Source organism: Rhyacophila brunnea, unplaced genomic scaffold (genome assembly GCF_057557595.1).
Source record: "Rhyacophila brunnea isolate RB1 unplaced genomic scaffold, BYU_Rbru_1.0 scaffold_10, whole genome shotgun sequence".
NCBI classification, from domain to species: domain Eukaryota; kingdom Metazoa; phylum Arthropoda; class Insecta; order Trichoptera; family Rhyacophilidae; genus Rhyacophila; species Rhyacophila brunnea.
Window position 1 is genome coordinate 12,563,924 of NW_028232752.1, and position 16,719 is coordinate 12,580,642.

Below are 16,719 nucleotides of genomic sequence, written 5' to 3' on the forward strand. Positions count from 1 at the left end.
GACCCATTGATACAGGTGTAATCATCACCAGGTATCGCATTAATATGTTATTGTACCAGGCCTCGAAAGGCCGGAGCGCAGTTCCGGTTCATGAAATCCCCGAGATTACCGCTGTCTCGTGGAAAAAATTATGTTGTCCATCTCAGCTAGGTAGGGGTTATAAAAAATCTAACACACATATTATTATAAAATATACATTTCCAGTGCTGATTAGTATGAAAATCGGCTAGGTTTAGGCTTAAGGTTTAATGCGAAAAGCTCTGGATTATCAATGTATTTCCCAAATTATTGTATACTTAATTGTCCAGTAATGTCTCAAAAAAAGTTGGCAACCCTAGCATAGGTGAGGTAGGTACTCGTAAGTTATAAAATTATTGATGTATTTGACATTGACCGCGAAATTAACTTTGTAATCGATACACTAGCTACCTACTAAATTTCCATTATAATCGCCTTATTACCGTAGATAATATATTTTATGGATTTGGCTCAGTGTTGCTGAATCGATTCGAAATAGGTACAGTTTATTATCGTAGTATTATATGGCAAATCATATTAGTCTTTTGGGTTATCGTTATCAGTTATCACCAAGTGCGCTACCTTCTAGGCGTGGTTGTAATAAGTATAATTCTCGAGTATGAAGATACATGAGATACTTAAACTTTTTTTCAATAACTATATTTCGACAGTACTGTGCATTCAAGTTTATCACACAAACCAAACGGTCATTAAATGTTGATAATATTAATTGAGAACATTCTTGCGGGCTTTATATTTGTTGCGTTTTAAGTCGTAAACCAAATGTGGCTTCAATTCAAAGTATTGGTCTATTAGGACTGAGGAAAAAGACTCGGTAACAACCCAAAAATCTGTTAGGTACTTTAAAAAACAACCACGAACGTCTTGTACAGTGTTAAATACTGTAATTTAGATGTTTTGATCAAGTAAAAATTAAGTTTTGTATTAATTGTGCACACAGTATTTTGATGATTAATTGTATGATATATAATATGTAAATGTTATATCGGTTTGCACTGAGAAATTAAATGTCCAGACTAGGGCATCCAAATAACCGGTTAACGTTTTTATTACGAATAACTAACCGGTTTACCGGCTTAAATCGGCAGAATTTAAAAAATATTTTAGATGTAGGTGGAAAATTCCATTTGTATACTTACTAAAAAGCTCTATTAGAGGCCAATAACTACAATATACTAGTTCTCTGCAATTAGGATCAGTTAATTATTGGGTAGTACATAAATGTTGATGTGTCTTTTCACATACTTAACTCTTGTTATAGCACGGTTTAACCAGGCTGCTATAATTATCCTAAATTAATAACTAACTATTTTATCTTATTAAAATAATTATTGGATGCAATTAGTTGACAATTGTAAATCGTTATGGCGTCTGAAACAAGAGTCCTCTTTACATTATACTTATAGGTTGGATACTGGATCGTGATTTATTGTACTTGCGATCCTCACACGGACAAGGATCAAGGGAAGGATATGTAGGTCCCGTAAAGAGCAGATGTTCCACAAAAACATCGTAAACTATCGACTTTATGATGTGAACAATTACAATTCATGTTACTACACCCACTACAATATTGTAAGAATATAGCTCATTCTTAAAATTACACAATAAAGCCGGATTCATACTAGACTTACGTGTCGTGTCGTGATGCATCAGAAGCACATCGGAAACCTATATTTTGAATAATACTGGCGTCAGAATAGTGTGCACGCCTTCATACAAAATATAGACTTCCGATGTGCTTCTGATGCATCACGACACGACACTAGTAAGTCTAGTATGAATCCGGCTTACATCTAGTATAATCACTACTTAATCTAAAAGGTATTCCTTATGTATTTATATCAAAACATCCCTAGTTAAAATATTTAACAATATAACTGAATACTGTCGGAATTCGGTCAGTCAAAAATTTTCTAATTGATTCATGTCTTACAATATCTAACAATATTTTATATTACATTATTGTTTTTTTCATACAAATACCTACTATTTAAGAATTTTGTCAGTTAAGCCCAGTTTTCGGTTAGATTACAAACTCACGGGTTCCCGGTTAACCGGTTTGGATGCTCTTGTCCAAACTCTTCAATTGAACTTTATCAGTTTCGCACGCAAGCGTCTATCATAAATTGGCGAAAGACCACAGATATTGTGTATTCCCCTTTCATAAACCGCGCGATTATTCTCAAAATTATGATTGTTATTATAAAAATAGGGACCTCCCACGCGCCATTTACAATTTTCCGTATAATTTTCGGGTTACCGTCTATTTAAATTCCCACTTTTATGTTGTTATTATATTTTAATAAAAACTGACGTGTTTTTTAAACTGCGGTGTTTTATGACTCAAATCTTGAAAAATGCATTTTCTCAACGTAATCAGCAAATTCATTAATCAAAATCTGAACTGCCTTCTGTTGTGGCATCCTGTTTATTATCATATTGCCAACAATGTAAGTAAAGGGGAAAAAAAACAAATTGCCTACAATGGACATGATAATATTACATAAATTATGAATTAACATATCCATGGTTTAAATTTAAAATGTGGATTGTATGTCTGGATCCTGGATATACAATATTGTACATAATTATACTTCGCCGTATCACAGTTTAACATGAGCTGTCTTATTGTTGTTTAATTTAATAAAACGCATTTTTTGTAGTACTTATTCCAGAGAGACATTTTTAACTGTTGAAAATGTCCCTTTGAGGCGGACGAAACCGGTCCTAATTTATTGATTAAAAGTGGAATAAGTACTACAAAAAAATGCGTTTTATTAAATTAAACAACATACAAAGCAGCTGCACTATGAATTGACAGTTAACAAAATAAAAGAAATGAGATGGCCGTATTGCATTGAGATAAAAATAACACGTTATTCGTGGCGCCTTTCACAGTTATATTCCATTTTTATTAGATTGAATAGGAACATTAAACATCTAATAATAACGTTGTCATTGTGATTTGATATTTTCGAGCGCCTACCAGAATTTGATATAAATATAGGTATACGATATGATTGTTTTTTTATATTTGTTTATCTACCTGTTTTCTTCTACCTTTCCCTTGTATTCCGGTGTTTTTTTACGTATTTGTAAGTGTTTTATTTAAACAAGATTTTTATCTCAATAGTATACCTACGGTCATCTATTTCCGATACAACACCTCACGATTCATTGTGATACGGCCAACTGGATACGTAAAAATTAATAATTACAAGATAAAAAGATCTTTTTATATACAACGTTTTTAAATTTTCTGCTGAATTATTATGCTCAAACTTGTACTTGATATGAAGTAAATAAAAAACAAACAAATAAAGAATACTGAAATGTCATTTTGACATTTCATTTTGATTTCCATAGTAACTCACGTATATATTAATAATTTAGTTGCTAGGACCACCCCCTTAGCAACCAATAATAATCTTTTACTTTTTACAGATTTTTCTGAAATAACTTTCCATACAAAACAGAATTAACTGAAAATGAATTCAATTCTGCTTAAAGATGGCTAAAAGTATTAAAAGAATGCATTGGCATCGTGTTCTGATATATTCTAAAAGTTTCAAATGTCTAGCTAGTCGGGAAGTTAGTTAAAAATCGATTGCAAGATTTGTACTGGATAAACAACCACCGGACAAACAAGAATACGAGCTAATAAAAACGTTGTAAAAAAAGGACATAACTAACAATATTTTTGACGTATACTTTTTGCAATGAGTTAAGGCTGTGTGGGAGTCTTATCGTTTTCAGATATAGGTACCTACTTAGTTATTGTCGGATAGGACGTATTATGTTCCACATAAATACGGATAAATTAAATTTATAATTGATAAATCATCATTATTTCCGTTTTCGACGGAGTAGGTAACACCCCCACAATTTACGATATTTAAATTAATTGCAATTGGTTATTGGCCTTTCGATAAACCACCATTTGTTTGGAAGATGAAAGGGAGAAACATTACAAACACCCACACCCTGGATCCAAATAATTACCTACACATATGTTGATATAATAGTATGTATTTTCCACCGAGCCCTCGTGATAGAGTAGCCCCTCGGAGTAGTAGAGGTGTAGTTAATTCCATGCCCCCCCCCTACCTATCGCTAAGGCTAAAGGCAGTGTGACGCATTTTTAATACCAACTTCCACTTAAATTATGGAGTTATCGAGTGCCGACAAACAATACTCAAAAATTGTATCGCACAACAACATAGTATTTTTAAATGTTAATATATTTCAAGCAAAATTGTGCCGCAGACGACTTTTTTTACTATTAGAGCAAATTTGTGATGTGTGTCGCCACGCCGGGCCTCCAGGCTAGAGCCCTGTCAGCCTCCCCCCCCTTATAGGCGATTCGCATACTTATTTTAATTTAATAATGCTAGCAAACAACACCACCACCACTGCAATACTTGCTATACCCATGGTGCCACTGCATATTGCTTTACCTCTAGCAATAAAAGTACTTATACCAAAGTATAATATACAAAAGTCTTAAGTTTTAGGCGTAAAACCCACTTAACGCAGCAAGTGGGGCTCTCGCGCAAAATTTCACAAGTGGCGCGTAAATCATCGAAAATACAACGTAATCAAATACGCCAGCGCACACTGGATTTGACGACGCATTGTGCCCGCCTGCCCCATGATTCATCGTTTTTTGGCTTCTCAGCGATACGAATTAACGAAAATACAACGTAGTCCATTCATTGAACACGGCAAGCAAAATCATGCTCCTGGCAGCGTCGTCGATAGACGGGCGAGAAGCCATTATTTAATAACAGTGAACTCTTTGTTTAGTTATTGCGTGTCCGATATTTCGCTGGTATAATGATGTCATCGTGAATATTAATTACAAGCCCCGAGAAATTTAATAATATTTTTATTGCTTTGTTATGAGAGACGCTGATAATAATAATTATTTTGTGCTCCTTGAGCCCCTTATTACATAGGTGAAGGGTAATGCGCGGGTGGGAGGTGGCCTACTTCGTAGAGAGCGCATTGGCATTGGCAGAGAGCGAGTTGGTGGGCTTTATGCCTTACGCCTAGGAATCGAATAATTAATAGGCCAACCGTGTCTAGAAGTAGAGATTAAATTGAACCAGTAGCGGCGTTATTTTTTTATTGTGCCATGGTCACATCCTCAGTCACTGATAATTGATAAAGGTGATTGATAACTTGGTAGGTATTGCTAGATGTAAAGTTAACTTACGTCATGTAAACAAGATAACAACATTGTACGATGATATCACCCTACGTTTGAAAGTGTTCTTACGCATTTTCGAAGAGGAACTTAATAATATGTTTTTAATGTACCTAGCCGAAAAGATCAACAGAGTATCGTGATTCATTAATCGTCGCATCACCAACAAACTAGTCATGTACAGATTAGGTTTATCTATGTTTATTTTGTAGTCTATAGTAGTACCTATAACTATATGCATAATGACTGTTAATGTATTAAAGCTTTCCCTTTTCAGCCGAGAGGTTTCTTCAATTTTCGTATAATACATATTTTCCTTTTTAATTTTCCAGATATTTTTATTAATCATCAGATCGCCAACAAACTAGTCATGCTCAGAGAATTGATAATGCATGCCTTAGTATGTTTATTTGATAGTAAATAACTATTACTTACAATAACTGTTGACAATGTATCATACAACTTTCCCTTTTCAGTCGAGAGGCTTCTTCAATTGTTCTTTTTAATTTTTCAGATATTTTTATTTTATAGTTACTAAAATATAGGGCCAGATGCTTAGCCATACTAAAGTATATAACCCAATAAATTATTTTTTTTATTCAACCAATAATTATTCACAATACTTATTTAATAATGCAACATTCTCTATTGAACATAGGTACGAGGGTGGGTCAATAAGTCCTTAGAAAAGCCGACAGGTGGCGCGACTAGTACTGTAAGCGGTTTGTTTTCATGCAGCGGCACTACCGATTCAGTATGCTGCGAAGTTTCAATCAGATTGGTCGGGTTGTTGTGTGTTTCTCGTACATTTAAAAAAAAAATTTGCTTGTGGAAAATGGAAAAATGGAAAATGGAGAAAATTGAGTTTAGAGCTGTTATTAAACATTTTAATATAAAAGGGTTAACACCAAAGGAAATAAAAAATGAGTTGGATTTAGTTCACGGCATATCTGCTCCTTCACTTGCAACTATTTATAACTGGTTAAATGAATTTAAACGTGGTCGTACATCAACAAAGGATGAACCACGCTCAGGACGTCCTGTAGAGGTGACTACACCAGAAATGATCAATAAAATCCACGATATGGTGTTAAGTGACCGAAGATTAAAGTTGAGTGAGATGATTGAGGTTACAGGGATCTCAAAAGGTAGCGTCATTTCTATTTTACATGACAAATTGGGCCATGAAAAAAATTTCTGCAATATGGGTGCCGCGTTTGCTCACAGTCGACAATAAACGCAATAGGGTGGTGGCCTCTAAAGCCCTGTTGTCGCTCATGCAACGCAATCCGGATGAATTTTTTCGTCGCTTTGTGACTGTAGATGAAACATGGATACACCACTATACTCCCGAGACGAAAGAACAGTCAAATCAGTGGATTGCGAAAGGCGAACCATGTCCAAAGAAGGCGAAAACCGTAAAATCAGCTGGTAAGGTTATGGCTACTGTATTTTGGGATGCACGTGGAATTATTTTCGTTGACTATTTGGAAAAAGGAAAAACAATAACAGGGGATTATTATGCATCTTTATTGGACCAGCTAAAAAACAAAATTGAAGAAAAACGGCCTCATTTAAACAGGAAAAAAATCCTCTGTCATCAGGACAATGCCCGTGTTCACACATGTTTACGATCAATGGCTAAAATTGAAGAATTGAAGTTCGAATTGGTCGACCACCCACCGTATTCGCCAGATTTAGCCCCCAGTGACTTTTTCCTTTTCCCAAACTTAAAAAAATGGCTAAGTGGACAACGTTTTTTTTTCAAATGAAGAAGTCATCGATCGGACAAATGCTTATTTTGAGGACCTTCCGAAAACTTATTTTTCTGACGGTTTAAAAAAAATTGAGAAACGTCTAACCAAGTGTATTGAGCTCCAAGGAGATTATGTTGAGAAATAAAAAAAAAATACAAAAATAAAAACTGTTTTAATGCTTTTTTCTAAGGAATTATTGACCCACCCTCGTAACTACATAATTTGAAAACACATTAGAGAAATATATAATATAACCACTATGTAGAAAAAATCTTTTTCTTATTCGAACCCGGATTATAAAAACTACAGGTTAATTTCGTCGCGATTAGACAGGACACAGCTTATAGTTGGTTAGTGCACGCAGGCTCTGGAATTCGCCACCGGTGTCGCGCTCGATATAATATAGGATGCCTTTGTATTCGAATAAAGGGGCAACGCATAATTTCGCGTTATAAATTAGAACATAAAACTGACTGCGGTAATAAAACAAGTATATCGGCGGCTTGAGAATGTAGCAGCCGACGGAAAAGTGTACCGGGCACGCGTTTACTCATTAGCTCTGGGGCGTTCATCAACATAATACAAAGGCCCCTTTTTTCGAATACAAAGGTCTCCTATATTATATCGAGCGCGACACCGGTGTCCCGTCTGAAACGGGCCTTAATGATGAAAGGACACGGAATCGGTAGCATGAGTTTTCACGAAGCCTTTCGTTCCAGGCAGCCGAATAACAAAAGAAACAGTTTCTCCCGTATGTTGCATACGATCATACCTTTAGCTCCTTAGCACATAATAATGATTTTCTGGATGTTTCATTAATTGAATAGACATTATTAAAAACTATTTATTATTTTATTTTTAAAATGCTTGCAACATACATAAAATGACGTGTAATAAAATGTTAATTTATTATTTGTTTTATTACATTAAATTGGAATGGGATTTACTAATAAGTAGTAAAGTGTAGATAGAAATTTAATACATAACTTATATTATTGTAGCTGCATTAAAATAATCGTAATATCTATTTAGATTTAAAACCTAGGCTTTTATATTATGTATTCAAAATAACCAATTGATAATCCGTAAAACGAAACACTGATTTATACGCTATTAATATTTAATGCATTTAATGAGTATCGGTAAAGTGAATCAATGGTATTTTTTTCTAGTTTATGTAACAGTCGGTATTCACCACATGTAACGTGGATACCAAGTGATACATCAACTTCAAAACAAATCCAGAACCTTGAAAGAGAATGATACTCAGTGATCCTGAATATTATATTAATTTATTGAGACTGACCGTCAGTCAAGTGACATTTTTGCTGTGATTTATTCCAGACCACTTAACTCATTCGCTGCTGATTAGATAATGATTTTTTAATTACCACCTTTGAAACGCACGTTAATTACATCGATCGGCCGCCTGGTTATTACGCGCCAGGTGCGTCTTCAGCGTCCAAAGTATTTTAAACATACATGGTAGAAACGATAGATATCTATACAATCACTGATTATGTCACTTGTCTGACTCGTTATTCATCTTTTCTATACCTACTTAATTGTGATATAGGTACCTCATGGCCCCCACATCCTGAAGCGGGCCCTCTGGCTAGTATCTTTGGCCGGCCCCCTACCTATCTTTAAGATAAATGTAGTGTGACGCACTACATTAAGACGATACATCAGTGAAACGGCAAATAATTTTCAACTATAGGCGCGACGAAATTTTGGACTCGGCTGGCATTCGGAGAGCGAACGCGAGGTATGAATACGTCAATTTGTTTCGTGATGGCGACGGGGGTATTAATTCTTAAATCGTGTTAAGATGACTAAAAACGTTACCCATTTACTTGAAAAAGAAAACATGTCAATGAATATATTATTATTGTTAACAAACAGAACATTAAATGGACGCATGTTGGATTTATATGACAAATTATATTTCGTTCGGCATGCGTCATTTGCACCCGCGACCTGCAATCCGCGCATCGCCCAGCCACGATCTTTTTAGACCGTGTCTCAACTGATGTGTCGTCTTAAAGCAAATTTGTGATGTGTTTATCTCACTTATCTGGTCAACCCGCCACGCCGGGCCCCCAGGCTAGAACCCTGTCAGCCCCCTCTTTGTGGGGGCCATGATGTACCTACTTATATTATGTACTTATATGCTTCCATATATCTTTACTTATTATTTTTATAATAAATTTATGAATTCATATTTATATGTATTATTTATTATAACATTGTTTGCATGCTAAGGTTGTACGGGATCAGCCGAGGAAGGTGGAGTACGTTACACCAGGTTCGGTAAGCAGAAGAAATGCAGGAGCCAAATAAATATTTAAATATACGACCCACCCATCATTAAAAACAGTAAACCCATTTTAATTATCGTTTCATATTGAATTTAATCATATTTATAATAGGGTAATCAATGTAGTTGTTGGTCATGTAAATTTTATAAGTCAGTGTAGTTACAATAAGTTTTCATAATGACCTACTCATACATGCACTACCCTCTTTATAAAACATCATATTAGTGTAACTTTTAGTTGAATAATACCATAATGTGTACAATTAAAGGATTAATAATGGAGTTATTGATTTTATGATTAGTGTGGTGTTTTGCTTTTCAGTCACATTTTCTGGTGTATATAATATCACAATCGCTTTTTGATTACGCTAGCACCCTGGGGGAGTGGAAGATACGCATTGTGTTTTGTTTAATAATATATTGTTTTATGTTTTATATAAATATTATTTTTTAAATCGAATGTGGTCAAGGCATTATGTTAGGTGTGAGGGGAGTTATGTTATTGTATCTTTAAGTATCTACTCGCTTTGTGTATTCGACTGACTGTACAGTAATAAGTGTTGTTCATTAATTATTTCTTTTTTTCAGACAGTTTACTTTGTATCTAACTATCATAAATATTATAAAAACATTGAAATGCACTATTAAAAATCTCGATACAGCAGTTAAACTTTGCGTTTTTCTTGACAGATCTAGCATTTTTCGATAGGCATCTAGCTTATGGCGTTTTTATTATCGTTTTTTAACAGCTTTTAATGTGCTGAAAATAAGCTAGATATTTAGTTTATTTATTCAGATATTTAATGAAGGTAGGTCGGCATTTGAGAAATAAAACAACATAATGAAACAATAGGAGCATTCTTGGCGTTATAGTGATATAAAGGTATCACGACGATTATCGGGGATTCCACTCTCTGGTATTACCTTATTATTACTTATCATAGGTTGTTAGATTAATTATTTAGTTTTTTTCAAATTTGAAATTAGTTTCTGGGAAAATGTAGTGTGATTTTTTTGGACTTTTTTTTCGATAGACAAAAATTGTATTGAAATTTTATTTTCACAAAATCTAGCGTTTTTTCCTGACAAATAGCTTGCTTTCGTACCCCGACAGTTGGCAACACTGCTTAAAATGCTTGTTTTATAAAAATAAATAATTTTAAAAAGTATCTTATTTGATAAGTAAAACCTATTCAAAAATGTATCTTTAAGAAAACACAAAAATGTGTTTTTTTTTCAACCATTTTGTCGTATTACTTATTTTTTCGCAATTATTATATAGCTAGGTATATCTTTAAAATATAGCTATACATATACACTTACGCAGAAACCAGGAAAATTAATTAACTGTGGTTTCGGGTATACGACATTGGTTTTGAAGTGGTTAAAAAACTACCTACTCTTGTGCGTAGGTTCCCACGTCAATGATCATAGGTATTATTTAACTTTTAACATCTAATCTTGTGTTTTCATTTGTGAATTTTTGGGTCATTTTTATTCATAGGTGGTGGTTTAAAAAAAAAATAATTATTACCAATGTTCTGTTGTGATGGAATCTTATTTAGGGATGTTTTCTGATTTACTAATACTTTGAATTAACGGTTTTTTTATATATTATATTACGATATTATTAATCTCATGCGATATTTCAAACTGTGTTGCCTGTTACTTGTAAGATTATCTGTTGTGTTGATGATATCACTCGACTAACATTTTACCTCGATTGTTTGTTTGTTTCATAAAGTAGGTCTGACGATAAGATTGTTATATTGTTCTGTATGGAATTTAACGTGAGTCTGTTAAAATACATTTTGCTATCAATGTTTATTGAAACGTGAGTTAACAATACAATGAAATAATATGCGTGCATACATAACATAATATTATTTAATGTGTAAAATTTACTAAAACATTGTTTATAGTTCATACATACGTACGATAGAGTTTTTGTCAGATGTTAAAAGTCTAAAACCATGTGCTTTTCTACCCACTTAATAATATGCAGTTTAGCTAGATGCACAATGTAATACTTAGTGTTTATATTTATACTTATACATCTTAGTTCTCACGCTATGCTACTTGTATCACATCTGGTTTTTATCAAGTTTACGTATGTCCTGCGGAGCTCAAGAGATGTGTATATTTTCAGTCATCGGCTTTTTGTAATGTTTTATATATTATTATAAACATGATTACATTTTGATTCTTTTTTATTTCGCCACTTTAATGCGTCGAATAGTGTTTGCATTTTTTTTTGTTGAATTCGCTTGTCGTTACAGTAGGTAACCTTGTTTTGCCAAAATTTTATGATTATCAAAAACCTCCACGCAGTTTTTGTCGCCATATTCACCTATTTACATATTTTTCAGTAATGACGTAGTATGTATTTCGATAAAAGAATAATAATTTCATCATTGTTTCTAATACGAAATATTGTGAATATTAACAACGGTAAACTATTAATAATAATTGATCGCGATATTACGTAAAATACATACTAAATAAAGAACATACGTTCTAATATAGGGTAGACGTTCCATATATAGGACACCTTTTTTGTAACAAGCGTTGGATTTTTTTCTGTGCTTCCTTATTACATCGATTACTAATGGACACCTAATGCTCAGGACAACACAAACATAGACCCTCTAAACCTAAACCAAACCGCTCCGCACAACACCCGGTCTTAATCGAGCGTATCACGAGGCCCTACGTTTGGATGTGAAGCATCACCAGTTTTTTACGCCTGAAAATGAGCAGATGCCCAAGATTGAGATAAACACGCTTCCAAGTGAGCTTTGACTGAGTTTACTGAAAGACGTAATTTAATAAAAAATGCCATGGGAGAGAAAGGCACAAAAATAAATGAATTTAATGATTTATAAGATACAAAAAATAAATCTAAAACAATGCGGATAAACAAAACTTTGTGAAGAGATTCTTCACATCCACAATATTTTCTCAGAACAGAATAAAACGCTAGACATGTGAAAGCCAGTAGCCATGGACCAAAGCTTTGAAACCATATTTTGTTTACTTATGACTACTTACTTTAAGACGGTCAGGCCATAAAACGATAGAAACACAAAATACATTGATACCAAATATTGAATGGGCGTTTTTTACGTGTCAAACCTCAATGTATAAATTATTATGAGACTGACGTAAATATTGAAAATAACATATTTTTAACACGTCGTGTTCTACATATATTCCATATTTCTTTATATTCAAGATTTAAACCTACTTATAACCTCATCAAGAAAGCAACAAATATCCATTTATATACATTCCCTAAAATTGTATTTTATATTATAATATTCTGGGGTAGACGTTCTATGTGTAGGACACCTATTTTTAAGACAAGCGTTGGAATTGTTATGTGCCTCCTTATTTAATAGATTGCTAATGAAGGTGTCAACAAATAATAATGTTGTATCTTTTAGAAGATGTTCCGTTATATCTGGGGCTTTAATCCCAAATAATAGATCCATTCTCGGTGAGATCACAATATAATTACACCAATGGTAATAAAATATGCAATTTATAAGCAGATTATTTGATCGATTACTAATTATTCAGTTACCGAATTTATTTCATTCACGTTTTACAGGAGTAGGTAGAGAATCTAGTATTTATTATTACTAATGTTTAAAAAAAAAAAAAACTACGTCGAATTGAAATGACTATGTTACAAGTTGCAGTATGTTATGTAAGTATATAACAGAACACCGTTGCATCCCAATCAATAATATATAAAGTAAAATGTAATTGACTGATTAAGTACCTACCTGTGCAATACAGGTTTATTTTCCAATAATAGAATGATATAACGGTAACGGTTTTGATACACTTTACACACGCACGTCGAGTAATAGTTCACGTTTGAGTTTTAAACAAAAATGCAGGTGTCTACTTAATTTAGAAAGTACTGAATAAGTAAATACCATCGACAACGGTCAATGTTAAAGAATAATGATTCCCGCCATCGCAATTTTTATTTACGGCGTCCGCGAAAATAGCAAAAGTCAAAAATCTGTCACATTTATTTTTTGATCTTTCAACACTTTTACAACGTTTTCATTAGATTGTATTCTTATTTGTCCGGTGGTTGTTTATTCAGTACAAATCTTGCAATCGATTGTTAACTAACTTCCTGACTAGCTAGAGTCTAGACATTTGAAACTTTTAGAATATATCAGAACACGATGTCAATGCATTCGTTTACTACTTTTAGCCATCTTTAAGTAGAATTGAATTCATTTTCAGTTAATTCTGTTTGTATGAAAAGTTATTTTGGAAGAAATCTGTTTAAAGTAAAACACTATTATTGGTTGATAGGGGTCTGGGGTCCTAGCAACTAAATTATTAATATTAAGTTTTCATTTTTTTGACGTTTAGATTTTTGACTATATATCGTTTTAATTTTTTTTGAGTATATTTATTTTAAAAAACATTGATTTTTATATAAATATACATGTGTATAACTTGAAATCCTTTTTATTTATATCAAATTTTATTTTAGGTATGGCCCATTATTGAAGCTAAAAAGTCTCAAGGGTTCCGCCAAACAAAAAAGGTTGGGTATCACGTCATAATCAGATAATGACATAATAAGTAAATGTTACCAGAGTTATTCTTCTAACTTCTTGGTCTTACGTAAGGTAAGACCAGGTACCTACTTATTATTTTTGTTTTTTTTTTAATGGGTGTATTAAACTATAAGATTGGCCTTCTAATAGAAATAATACTATGTTAATTATTATACTGTAACCTAAATCAAATTATTATGACTCACGTCACGAATTCAAAGGATTCTTTTTTTAAATTATTGACATTTCCGGTTTTTGTCAAGAGTCACTTAAGAATTTTTACGTTGGCAGCAGTAGCAGGTATTTTGTATATGGCCATAATCTTAATTGTAGGTAGATGATAAAAATTATTTATGTTGGTGATATTGGCAGCCATTGAATGTTGAATAATGAAGTCAGGGCTCGTTTCGTGTCTGTGGGCAGTCGCAGACGATTGCATCATGTCCGAATCATCGATTATCGACACAACTAGTTTTATTTCCGATGGTCGATGACTTTTTGTCAATTACAACCACATAACAAGCTAATTCGTCACCAAAAGAATTGACTATGTACGTATTTATAAACTGGGCGTTTCCTCTTCTAAAGTTGGTTTTTATAAATAGAGCAGAAAAATCGCAATCTGGAAAACCAAGATCGATTTAATTAAATCGTGGTAACATTTACCTTTACCATGAGGTGTAGCTACCTCCAATTACGTCCTGTTGAGGTAGACATGCCATGCGTTGTTAAGGGGCGGCAAAAAAAGAACGAATACGATCATTACAACGTTTGAAAGCAGTGGCGGTTTTCCGTGAACCGGACGATGCGATCATTTAGTTAGAAAATACCAACATCTTAGTTTTTTTTTAATCATAAGGGGACATCCAAACATCACCTCAGACTACTACGTACCGATAACCACTTCTGTATAAGAGTAGATTTTATAAAAATAAATGTTCTAATTCTCAGTAAATGTAAGCATGTAATTTGTTTTGAAGATTTTCGTTGCATCTGTCTGTTTCGGCCCACTAATTTGATGGTTCGTCCCTTTTGCAAAAGTGGCAGAAAGTGTAAGAAATATATCCCCAATATATATTTCACCTATGTTGTTTCATATTATGTGGTATATTTTCAATATCGATTTCATCAAACCCACGTACAATTAATTATTTATGAAATTTCCTATTTGGATTTGTTTTCTATTTCGCAATATTTCAATGCCTTTAATTAAACTAAAAGTCAATCGTGTCAGTGATCTTTTTCACGAGTTAGTTGTACTTAAATCCCACAATGTCAATATTTCAAGATATTATATTTTTAATAAAATTCATATTGGAACATTCTCAAAATACCTTCATAACCGTTGCTGAGATGCAGTTGGTGCATAATGAATTAATATCATTATCCATTACAATGAGCATTGGAACTGGTTTATTTGTATTGTATTGAATAGGTACTCTGAAACAATCAAACTGCTTCTTGAAATTTACGATCCAATAACATTGCACTGTAATAAACATGATATTGTATTACTGTGCCAACTCACTAGGAACATTTGTTTACACGGGCTCAGTGCTAATTATTAAGCCCAGTTCAGATTATGCTAGTATTTTAATCGAGTGTCGAGTAATTTATTAACTAAACATTGTGTGAACAGACAAATTTACTAAATCCATTTAGTCGATCGATCCATTTTATTCTAATTTTTCGTTTGAGTAGCGGCCCCCACCACCCTTCATTAAATTCACAAATAACTCGCAGACAATGAACACGTTATCTTTAGTGTCATTGCTCATTAGTGTTATCGCAAAAATGTCGTTTCGTTGTAGCTCAAGGGCTCTATGTTAGAACTTGCGAGTCGTTATTCGCGAAAGTGACGTAGGTTATCGAAATAAGGCATGTCGAAACTTATCACTACCTGAATTAGTCATAATCTGTGTCGACATTATTGCCCATACCAAAGGGTACTCGTGACCAGAGACGGCCATACGACTTGAGTCACTCTCTCTCTCTCTCGCTTTGATGTCTCGCTCCGATACGTAGGTAGTTTAGTTTAGAACTGTCAAAAATGAGAGACTAGCTGCGATCGGATATTATTATCTTATCTTTACCCGCGAGAATAATTACATATTATTATTTTATATTTCGCCAAAGCACTGCTATATATTTGTATCGTTCACCCAATTATTTTAAAAGATGTCAATCCCAGAAATAGTTACTTTTGCTTCAGTTTTAGGATCACGTAATCATCCGCGAAACAGATCAAATAATCATGCTAACTTATCTGAAAATGCTTTTTTACTCAGTGATGCACTATTAATACGTAATTTCCGGTTAAACAAAGAGCTTGTGAGATATATTTTACAAATTCTCACGCCATATAGGTATATTATCGTACCTAAGTTTAATGTTACTATCTATAAGCGTGAAGAGTTTACAATGCGAAAAAATGAATATGGTTGTATAGCTTAAAATTAATCAAAGACATAGAAGATGTACCTATGATATATATTGACACATTATGACGTTTATACTATTATATCCATGGAGAATTAAAAAGTCGTAGGTAGGTATAATGTTGAGACGGACATAACCTTACCTGATTTCAATTAAGATCACTTAATTGAAACCTCTCCTTTCTTTTGCACGGCGAAGGACGTGAATTCATGTAGGTACCTATCTCCCGATGTCCATGTTTATTTTGATATTTCGTTTCGTATGTGACAGTGACCTTGAAAATCAAAACGTCAAAATGAATGAGTTCGCTGACGGAAAGAACACGGCAATTACCAATTTATAAACAATAAAGATGCCGAA

General features: G+C 33.4%; 2 protein-coding genes across 9 annotated transcripts in view; one reads left to right on the forward strand and one right to left on the reverse strand.

Moving 5' to 3' along the window:
* Positions 1–16,719, forward strand: part of LOC147078894 (uncharacterized) — a 177,994-nt gene that overhangs the window by 137,991 nt on the left and 23,284 nt on the right. The window contains exon 8 of one of the 2 annotated variants that reach the window (XM_085951164.1): positions 9,274–9,321. The exons of the other annotated variant lie outside the window; for it this stretch is intronic. Within the exon in view, the coding sequence (XP_085807290.1) occupies positions 9,274–9,321 (48 nt within the window). The remainder of the gene's footprint in view (positions 1–9,273; positions 9,322–16,719) is intronic. 2 annotated transcript variants of the gene reach the window in all.
* The window catches only part of LOC147078896 (uncharacterized), a 43,876-nt gene that overhangs the window by 22,347 nt on the left and 4,810 nt on the right, over positions 1–16,719 (reverse strand). The window contains exon 1 of one of the 7 annotated variants that reach the window (XM_085951217.1): positions 13,120–13,269. The exons of 4 other annotated variants lie outside the window; for them this stretch is intronic. The gene's annotated coding sequence lies outside the window, so the exon portion shown is untranslated. Of the gene's footprint in view, positions 1–13,119; positions 13,270–16,719 lie in introns of those variants that run through there. 2 more of the 7 variants (XM_085951234.1, XM_085951190.1) reach the window with 2 other exon arrangements.